The sequence below is a fragment of the Physeter macrocephalus genome, chromosome 8 (assembly GCF_002837175.3).
Source record: "Physeter macrocephalus isolate SW-GA chromosome 8, ASM283717v5, whole genome shotgun sequence".
In the NCBI taxonomy this organism is placed as follows: domain Eukaryota; kingdom Metazoa; phylum Chordata; class Mammalia; order Artiodactyla; family Physeteridae; genus Physeter; species Physeter macrocephalus.
In genome coordinates, this window is record NC_041221.1 from 95910148 (window position 1) to 95921365 (window position 11218).

General features: G+C 40.9%; 1 protein-coding gene across 9 annotated transcripts in view; it reads left to right on the top strand.

The window, feature by feature from the left end:
• The window catches only part of CAST (calpastatin), a 142694-nt gene that overhangs the window by 28722 nt on the left and 102754 nt on the right, over window positions 1–11218 (top strand). For 7 of the 9 annotated variants that reach the window (XM_024131461.3, XM_024131424.3, XM_024131669.3 and 4 more), the window contains exon 3: window positions 7330–7401. The exons of the other annotated variants lie outside the window; for them this stretch is intronic. In XM_024131461.3, coding sequence (XP_023987229.1) covers window positions 7330–7401 — 72 coding nt within the window. The remainder of the gene's footprint in view (window positions 1–7329; window positions 7402–11218) is intronic. 9 annotated transcript variants of the gene reach the window in all.

Here is an 11218-nt window from a genome sequence, read left to right on the forward strand (position 1 = left end):
CCCGTGTCCCCTGCATCGGCAGGCGGACTCTCAACCACTGCGCCACCAGGGAAGCCCCTCTCCTGAACATACTTAAAAAATACTTTTTATTTTGAAATAATTATAGATTACCAGAAAGTTGCAAAGATAGTATGGCTGGTGCCATGTATCCTTCACCCAGTTTCCCCATTGGTTACATCTCCTGCGACTATAGTACAATAGCAAAACTAGGAAACTGCCATTGGTACATGTATATGTAGTTCTATGCCATTTTGTTACATGTGTAGATTCACGTAGTCAGCCCTGCAATCAAGATACTATGCTTTTTGAATATTATATTTTCCTGTGTTTGGAAAAAAAAGTTGTATTTTTCTGCTTCTATGCATGCCTTGTAATTTTATTTTATTTTATTTTATTTTTGCGGTACGCGGGCCTCTCACTATTGTGGCCTCTCCCATTGCGGAGCCCAGCCTCCGGACGCGCAGGCTCAGCGGCCATGGCTCACGGGCCCAGCCGCTCCGCGGCATGCGGGATCTTCCCGGACCGGGACACGAACCCGTGTCCCCTGCGTCGGCAGGCGGACTCTCAACCACTGCACCACCAGGGAAGCCAGCCTTGTAATTTTTGATTAGATGATAAACAGATGTGAATTTTATATTGCATTGACTGTTTTTATATTATTGTTGCTTTAAGTTTTCCTGAGCTTTGTTCTGGGACACAATTAAGTTACCTGGAAACACTTTGATCCTTTGGGGTTTGCTTTTAATCTTTGTTTGGCTAGAACAGAGCAACCTTTAGAGGAGGCCTACATTTTCTTGTTTTTTTTTTCTTCTTCAATTGAACCTGTGCCCCGTGCAGTGGAAGCGTGGAGTCTTAACCACTGGACCACCAGGGAAGTCCCAGTCCTACTTTTTCTTCTGCATTCTCTACCCAGTGATTCTGACTGCTGGAAACATGTCCTATTCCTGGTCCCTGGGAGCCCCTGTGATTATGACTGTGCTCCTTATGGGTGGTCTTTCCCGAGACTCAGGCTCTCCTCACAGGCATGCACATGCAGATTTCTAGAGCTCACTTTTGTAGCTCTCCTCTCTGGCGCCCTCCCTTTGAGCCCCTCGAGTGCCCTTGACCCTCAAACTCCCAGCTCCATCTCTTCAACCCAGAGAGACAGACAGCCGTTGCATGATCCAGCGGCTGGAAACTCTGCAGGCAGTAAGCTGTGGTGATCACAAGGCGCCCCTGGTTTGTTTCCCTCACAGGGAATACTGTCCTTGCTGCCTGGTGTCCAGCCTCTGAAAACCACTGTTGCATATAATTGTCGAGGGTTTTCTTTAGTTATTTAAGACAGAAACACTCCTTATTTTTTAATCCAAATTTTCTTACATAAGAACATCATTAATGTAAAAAGGAAACAAAGCTGTATTTGAAAGGAGGTTGTGGCCCAGCTTACAAACTGAAGTACCTTCTTTTACTATGAAGTTGAGTTAAATTTTTCTCATTTATAAGCCTAGTCACCGACTTACTTCTTTGTTCATTTACTAATGAGTTTTAGTGTTCTCCAGATATTTTACTAATATTTAAATGTGCCACCAAGGCTGTTGAAATCACCTGTTCCATATCCTGTCCTGACACCCTGTAGTACCTCAGAAGGGTCCTTGCCACTCTCAGGAAACATATTGAGGTCATGTCTATTCCTGCAGATCTTGTTGACCCTAAATCACACCCCCCCCACACACGCCCACACTCACACACCGTGTGACAGTGACGACACCTATGGGACCTATCAGAGCAAGGTCCAGAGGGGCCATCATCTTTGACAGCTGATGCACGAATATCAGGACCTGCTGATCTGGCTCTGGTAGGCCTAACTCATTAGGTAGGCCTTTCAGCATCAACCCTGGAAGTGGTCCCGGGTTTCCCTTAGCTAGCATTTATTGAGTAATCATAGTATCTCTGACTGTGGGCTTAGAAGCATTGCATTTATACTTTCATGTAATCTCCAGACCTCACACAAAGCCAGGAACAGGATATGTTCTCACCAGTCGGAATCACTGGGTAGAGTACTCAGAAGGGTATCATTGCTGTATTGAAAACAAATTACTTCTACCTGAAGGCTGCTCTTGTCCAACCTAGCAACACTTAAAATCAAACCTCAAAAGGATCAAACTGTTTCCAAGTAACTGCATCCATTAATAGAATCATGGCTAGTCCTAAAGAAAAATCACTTTCTATCCAATGAAGAAACAATTATTTTTCTATTATATAAATAACAAAAGCTCATAGAAAATTCTCAACAGCCACTAAGACCCCTCATGAGTTGAAATTAGATGCACTGGGGTTGCCCTGGAGAGATGAGTCTGTCCCATTGCTACCTGTTCAAGGCCTTGGGCCTCTCTCTTCAGAGCAGGGTTTTCCAACATGTGGGCCACAGACTTCAGGCCATACCTCATCTCATTTAATCCTCTCAGTCTCTCTCTGAGGTACAAGTAGGGTTATTCTCATTTTTCAGGTGAGAAAATTAGTGTTTAGAAATGCTTATAAACTTGCCTGAGGTCTCACAGCTGGCATTTGGTGCAGCCAGGATTCCTGCCACGTGTCAAAAAGTAGGACCATTATTCTAGAGAATTCGGCACTTTTCTTTACAGAGTCACTAGGTCTCAGGATGACATGAGGCCTCACTTAAAGGGCCTTTCCTGAGATTTTAGGAGCTAATGACACAGCTCTGCCTGGCTCTTGGAATTTCATTGTTACATGAAAACAGTTTTTAAGACTTGAGTTCTGATTCATTCAATAAAACCTTTTATTATGAGCCACAACACACATACAAGAAAGGCATGCCATTAATTCCATTCATGTCTTCCTACAGCAGCATACGGTATGGATCTAATCTGTGCGTTCTTTATCGATCTTCTCTGTGCAAGCAGAGGTGCCTGTTTTACCGGTCTTTTGGCTGGCAGACCCTGAACCTCTTTTGAGATGGGGGCGGCTGCTTCCAGTAGAAGGTGTGGATTCATAGTCCATGGGAAAAGGACCTGTGTATACTCAGGAGTCTGCACCCGAGCAGGAGAAATCACACAAGTTCTCTGTAAATGGACCGGACTTGATGTCCTGGGCTTAGAGTCCAGTAGAGGTAAATCTGGTGTGGACGATTACACGTCTGCCCCTGTCAATCATCGGGACTGAGGCCCTGTGACAGGCTGTCCTGCAGGGAATGAATGACTCAGCCAGGCCTGTGACCTGATATAGAGGGATGAGGGCAAGCTGTTCCTCACCATTTCCTTTCTATAAAACTTAAGTTATACAAAGAAGCGCTCATAAATATTAGAGGGAATGTGACTGAATGGCCAGGGAAAATCTGCTCAGTAACCTTTAGTCTATGGGTTTATGGAAATGAAGAAAAATAGTTTAACTCAAAATTTGAATTATCCTAGGATTGGTGTTCTCATTTAACATCTTAATCTTTTAGAGATCTCAGCGTACCTGTGTGTTAAGACAAATGCAGAATCATTTATGAGTGAGCTTGTTTTGAGCGTTCACCTACTTTGAGTAAATGAATTCTGTTCTATCTGAGGATAGATCCAGCCCTATCACAGTTGTGAATATGCAGACCTAGCTGGGTGAGAAATGTGTCCAGGCCAGAGTGGGATTTCTAAGGACCGATGCTGATGGTGAGGGTGAGCAGGAGTGAGGGTGAGGAAGACACTGCAAAACTAAGTACAAGGTGATGTGAAGCCAAAGGATTTTGAGAACTTTTCACATGGAGGCAAAGGAGGACTCACAAGGACTAGATGGTACTCAGAGAAGGCCAGGAAGTAAGCCAAGGCCTGGAAGAAACTGATGATCCCAAACACACCCAGCTGTGGGGCCATAATGAACCCACATTACTTCAGACCAAAAATCTTGACCCAGCATCCTGTATCATCTCATACCATGTATGCCTGTGCCCACCTTGCTTCAGCTGCAGGAACATATTTCTGTTCCTCCAACTTGCCAAACCCATCCCATCCCACCTCAGGGCCTTTGCATGTGCTACTCTGTCCACCTAGAATGCCCCCCGTCCCCCATGCCATATTTACATGATTGGTTTATTTATAGTCAGGTCTCAGTCAAATGTCTTTCTTTGTCTATCCTGTCTGAAGGAACCCCCTCAGCCAGCCAACTCTCTGTTACATGACCCTGTTGTATTGACTTTATAGCACTCATCACTCTCTGAAATCATCTTGGTTTTTGTTGACTTATTGAGTCCGAGTCCTCTTACTGGAATGTAAGCACTACGAGAGTAAGACCTTTTTTTGTTTGTTTGTTTAGTTGGTCATTATATCCCCACTGCCTAGAATAGGACCAGGCTCCTGGCCAGGGTTCAATAAATGTCTGTCCAATAAGTAGAGGGATGCATGAAGTCAAACACAATTGAAGAGAGAACCACGTCATATATCAGCCAAAACAATCTGTATGGTTATTCATCTGAGAATAAGGGGTTTGTGCTCTGGTATGTATGTGCATTTCTAAGCTTTTGTGTTGTGGGTTTTTTTTGTTTTTTTTTTTTGTGGTATGCGGGCCTCCCTCTGCTGTGGCCTCTCCCGTTGCGGAGCACAGGCTCCGGACGCACAGGCTCAGCGGCCATGGCCCACGGGCCCAGCCGCTCCGCGGCATGTGTGATCCTCCCAGACCGGGGCGCGAACCCGGTTCCCCTGCATCGGCAGGCGGACGCGCAACCACTGCGCCACCAGGGAAGCCCTTGTGTTGTGTTTTAAGTGCCTGACATTATTAAGGCCTTTATAAATATTAGATAATAGAGGATCATTTTTACAAATTCTACTCTTGTTTCAGCTAAACTAAATTGGTCCTCTGTAGGCTAAGTAATTCAGGCAGCTCAGAGGGCAAGGCAAACTTCAATAGGTCATACCCACAGGAAATCTGAGATATCCTCAGTTGAGTTTAAAAATATTGAATTTATTAATAAATTATTTTTCAGAGTAAATCTTAAGTTTATATACAGGTAAAATTAAAATCAGCATGTGTGCTGAGTTTATATAAACAATCAGCATGTGTATGAAGTGAAAATAGTTATTTTTAACTTAATAGTATCATAACTCAGCCAAAAAGCAAGTTTTTTAATTCTCATGGGCAAATCTTAGCTAATGTGTTTTGGGGAATTTTTCTACAGATAAATCAGTGTCTGGTATGTGCATTTTGATTGTGAGAATTGGAGGTGTAGTTAGTGCAGGATTTCAATGTGACCTTCCTTGATTATAGCTGAGACCACAGGCTAATAGCTAGAGTGTGGGACAGCTATGGAACAGTGTACACTGACCTGACCTTTCTGGGCTTCAGTCTCCTCACTGGAAAATGAGGAGGTTGAATTGGAGAATGAGATTAAAATGAATAACCCCAATGCTGTATTCTTGTCTTCATTTGTTATATCCAACCCCTTACACTGAATCCATGTATACATTATGGTTATCAGAAGCTATTTGTTAAGACACCTTGTATTTTGAAGAGAGACTTGTGATATGGATAAAACTTAGGCCATCCCCTCCTTTTACCATCTCCCATATCACACTCAAATTACTAACTTTTTAGCAGCCTCTTTTATTTCTATCCCATTTATCTAGGATTTTTTCTTCCTTTGGTTGATGGTAGTGCATGAATGCTTAGGATAGACTGTTTGGTCTACAGGTAATACCTGGCTTCTGCAAAGGCCTCTGAAGGCCCTCAGATACCCATCTTATTAAAATGTGTCCACCCTGTTGTTCTGGGGATCTTCCTGAAGTGCTCTGAGAATGGTCAACCAGTGGGCACATAAAGATTGTACTTTGAGGATAGCAAGCTAAGTTCTCTCTTTTCTTCTTGCTAAGGTAGTATTTGCCCTGAAGGAAAAGATGGCTTCAGCTCAAGCTTCCATGGCAGGCATTTTTCACAAAGTTAAGCAAGATAAATTTTGCTAAATATCTTCTAACTGTTAAAGAATTCAACCAAATTGTTCTCAATTATATATTTTTCAAAAATTTTCAGAAGTTGTATGTATGTGGACATACAACTCTTTACTGTGTTATATATTACCTAATTAGCATGATCATTCCTCCTGTATTCAATTCTTACAGTACATTCTTCACATTTTATAGATGTTGGATCATACTGTCACCATTTTACATTATAAAACTTTATACGTGTGCTTCTTTGAAATATAGATATTCATAAGTAAAAGATATAAGATATCAAGTCCTTGTTGAGAAAGCAACTGTGTATTTTACCTTCCCCCATCCCCGTTTTTTGTCCTTTCAACAGTTAAGTAGTTATCGTTATATAAGAAATTACAAAAACAGCACAATGAAGCACTCTTAACCCCATATCAGAAAATAACCCCGTATGAACCTGAGACCGTACCATTCATGTTATTTTATAATGTGACTTTTCTTTATGTGAAGCATTAATAATATACTTTCATTTAATGGAATGTTCTTCTGAACCTGATCATTAAATAACCATATGATATTTCATCCTGTAACTGTTCATAACATAACCCCTTATGTGGGAGGCAGTGTAGGTAGGTAAGAGAATAGGGTCTGAAACAGACATGCTACTTTTGACTAGCTGTGACCCATTCCTCCATCTCCTTACCCAGAAAATGGGGATAACAGCTTTATTTTGGGTAATTTGAAGATTATATATGTTGTAACACATGGTACTTAAACAGAGCACTGACAATAGTGCTGTAATATACTTTAGTATTAGAGCATTATTATTCTATTATTACCTATAATTTTATTATTCTAGTAGAATAATTAAACACATGGTAAGAATTCAATAAACATTCATTATTACCTATACTGTTTTTAGCTTTTTGATGTTAGAATACTGTGATGAATATATTTGAAGAAAAAAGGCTTTTGCTCTTGTCATACTATTTCCCTAAGATAAATTTTTAGATGTATTGCCATCTTTGATACTTGCTGCTAAGTCACCCTCTGTGGGTGGAGGCTGTACTAACATCTGCTCTCCGTAGCACTCCGGGTAAGAGAGAAAGCACGTACTTTCTCACAGTGAGCGATGATGTTCTGGGAGTGCATTGTGGTGGAAGATGACAGCTCCCATGTGAGGATTTCTGCAGTGCTCCAAACCACTGAGTATTGAACAACTGGGGACTAGTCAATGTACAATACTCTTTGTTTTTAATATTTATATAGTCTTCTGGCGAAGACATGAAAAAATAAAAACATGTTCTTTTTTTGTGTATTTAGTATATTAGTCTGAATTTTGCTTGAAAAGATATTTGTATTGATAGGAAAATTTACACTTGACTACATTGTAAAGATGTCTTCTCCTATAGAAACGAATATTTCCTATTTTCAGAAAAAAGCGCCAAAGCTCAGGAGCAGTCAACCCTCCAGAACTCAGGCTGGTGGAACAGCTCCGGTCACCAAGGTCAGTCATTTCCTGAGCAAGAAAAGACCCCTACTCTACAGGTGTACCATTAGTGGGTGGGACTTGTAGGGAAGGTATACAGTGTCCATATATCACTGAAAGTTTTTGAACAAAGTACCATTTCTGTGCTGGTGGGAGTAGTGTGAGGCAGGAGGCATGTAATTTCTTACTAATGATTTGAATGATTTAAAACCTCGCAAAGCCATTTATGTTATTATTCTTACTGGCATATAATAATGTGTCCAAAAATATTCATTATTACCACAAATATCTATAAATAATATTTGACTTTTGCACACACCAAATTTTCTTCGTGAGTATTAACCACACCAGGCTCTCTGCTAAGTGTGCTATATAATTATCTTAGGTAATCCCGTCACAACCTTATAATTATTATTCCTTTATACCTGAGGAAACCTGGGCTCAGAGAGGTTAAGTAACCTCGACAAGATCACAAAGCCAGTAAGATGGAGGTAGGGTTCAAAGCCAGGTTTCCAGTTCACACAAGGTCCTGGACCTTATAAACTCTGATTGAGCCGCCTTTGGTAATACAACACTACAAAGCTTTGCAACTTATAAAAATCACTGAAATTTCATCTTTCAAGATAAGATGTAACTACCATTTTAGCTAGTAGTTTTCAATATATAAAATAGTTTTGTTCCTCCCATTTCAGCTTGTGATCTTCCAGTGTGTCCAAGATTATCAAAAACCTTAACCTATTTCAGGATTGCCTATACAACTATTGTAAATAAGCATTCTTCCTTTAAAACTGGTAGTTCTCCTATGGAGGGCTGTAGACTTTTTCATGGATGTTACTTGCTTGGTGAAGAGTTCGTATTTTAGTGCCTTCTGGAGTCTCAGCTGCTCTCCTAGCCCCTAAAAAGTACGCAAAGTAAAACTCAGCTGAGAAATGAGAAGAGGTTGGGCAAATGTATCTCTGCTGCGGTTTCCCTTGGTAGTCCTCATATTCTATTGTTTGGAGGTCTCCAACTAAAAAAGATTTTCTGGATACTTCCTATCTTTTACAGTATTAGGACCTTTATTTAACTTATGCTTAAATTATGCCTCTAAAAATGAGAAGCCTCATTAGCAAAACCCCAACCTCATGAGGTTTAGTGAATCATTTGTAAATGGTTTCTAGAATTATCATTACCTAAACTCCTAGAGAGTCGGTACCTTGTGGAAAATTGCACTTAGTTTTTGTTTTTCCCTTGAACTTCGTGGTAAGAAGCAGTCCCTTTTCCATCATTTTTCCACACAGGAGTATCATCCAATCATTTCAAGGTGGAGTGCTTACAAAGAATTTGGCCATCACTGGGAGGTGGACACATTTAGCCACATAGTTGTTGTTTTAGTTTACTGGCAAACATGTAATTCTTTCCTTGGCTTCTGACACTGCCTTCTCCTATCTCTCCTTGGCTTCTCACGCTGCCTTCTCCTATCTCCATTCTTCTCTCGATTATTCTTTTTCACTGTGGTTTACTGACTCAATTTCCTTCACCAGTTTCCTGAATATTAGTTTTTCCAGGATTTAATTCTTCATTCCTTCCTTTCTATATCTTTAACTCTTATAGAGTATTAGAAGAAAAAAATACATATGCTTTCTTATTTTTCTTATTTTGTCTTTTATGCCAGATTGAAAGGGCTCGGTATCATCATCACCTAAAAATGATCACTCCCATGCATCATTCAGAAAAGCTGGGGGTAATAGCATTTGTGATCCCTTGAAGCATTTTATTACACAATTAATTATCATAACACACACAGGCAAATAATATTCTCCCAACACATGACATGACAAAATAGTAAATACAATTGGCAGTGAGAATTAGGCCTGGTTTTCTTGATTCTGGACACATTCAACTCGAAAGTTAAAGTAAGTGACAATTTTACAATTATTAAGAAAATCATAGTCTGTATTAAAGATTCAGTATTTAATGATAGAATGGTTACCATGTATTGCAGAACTGTTTTATGAGAGTTCTTACAAAATCAGTAATTATGTGCACAAATAATACCACTTCTGCCATGCAGTCCTGGGCTTGGAGGATCCAGAGCACTTAAGTGGCATAGATATTTCTGTTGAATAACTCAAAATAATTATTATAAGATGTTTAGTGCTTAAAATTAAATTTTTGATAAATTAATAATGAGAACTAATGAGGCTATAGAAATTAGACTCTTATTAAATAAGAAAATAGTTGTGATCCACAGGCAGGCAACTGTGTTACTGGAAGAGTTCTCAGGCAACTTCTATTGTAACTACCAACTTATTCAGGTGAGGAAAGCGAGGTTGAACTTGCATCAGGAATGTCTCTGCAGGAGAGCACAGCTATTAAGAAGAAGTACTGGGCTTCCCTGGTGGCACAGTGGTTGAGAGTCCGCCTGCCGATGGCAGGGGACACAGCTTCGTGCCCCGGTCCGGGAAGATCCCACATGCCGCGGAGCGGCTGGGCCCGTGAGCCATGGCCGCTGAGCCTGCGCGTCCGGAGCCTGTGCTCCGCAACGGGAGAGGCCACAACAGTGAGAGGCCCGCGTACCGCAAAAAAAAAAAAAAAAGAAGTACTGGTTAAAGTTATCAGTTCCAATTGGAATTTACTCTGAGTAGTTCAAGCTAAAAAGGAATTTCTTAAGGGATGGCGGGTAGCTCCTAGAGAAATCCAGAAGGCTCCAGCAGAAGGAATGTAGTTTCACAGCCAGGAACAATGCCCAGACACACCGGGGGAGCTTCTCCTTGCTGCCACCGCAGCTCAGCACCTATCACATTTAGGACTGGAGGCCAGAAACTGACACTGCCAATCTCAAATGCTGAAAGGCCTTATCATAACACAGATCTACCGGTGGGTGGCGCCTCCACACAGGCTTATTTTCAATCTCACTCTTGTGAGGCACAGCTGATTGGCCAGTGCAAGTCCCATGCCTCAGCTCTGCTGCACAGGGAATCTGGGGCTGGGAATGCTCTGGTTCTTCTTTGGGAAGGCGCTTATTGATTAGGTGGGAAATGATCCGTGAGTAGTGAGGATTTTTCAAGTGTATTGTTAGCTGCCAGCTATCCACTACAGAAAGGAAAACAGGAGAATTTTGAACTGGAGGAAAATCACTGATTATAGGTTGTTTAGCAACATTAGGCTTTTTAAACAGAAGAGGGTACAAACAGCTTTTCTCCCAGTTAGAGAGGAGAAAATCTGCACAGGAATAAGCACCCACCTGAGAAGTCCTTCTGTGGTTTTGGCCCTGGTTCTACCATAACTAGCTGTGTTAACTTTGGCGGCACAGCCCTCCTCCCAGGCCTTTACTTTTCTCATCCATAATATGACTAAGGGGCTGAATAAACTCTGCATATTGTGGAAGGTATTCCATCGTTCAGTGTCAGCCTCACCCACGGAACCACTGGACCACATGTGGTGTGTTTGATGACTCTGTTTGCTAAGCAGGCAAAAGTTTCTATTTCAATAGTTCTGCATGTATTTTAACGTGCTAGGAAAAGTAAACTAGCACTTCAAACTCGTGATCCTATGGATGGTTTTGCTTAAGACAAGGCTAGATTAATGGTTAAAAAGTAAATCTATTTTTTAAAATATTAAGTACATGTAGCTGTGGCAGATTAAAAAATATTAAGTAGGTAGTACACAAATAACCAAGGTTTGGGAAACAAGATCAGAGCAGTAATTCTCATATTTTAATGTACATACTGAATCGGTGAGGTGTTTACTAAAATGAAGATTCTGACTCAGGAAGTCTATGGTGAGGCTGAGATTCTTTCTGCTTTTCTTTTTTTTTTTTTTTTTTTTTTTTTTTTTTTTTGCGGTACGCAGG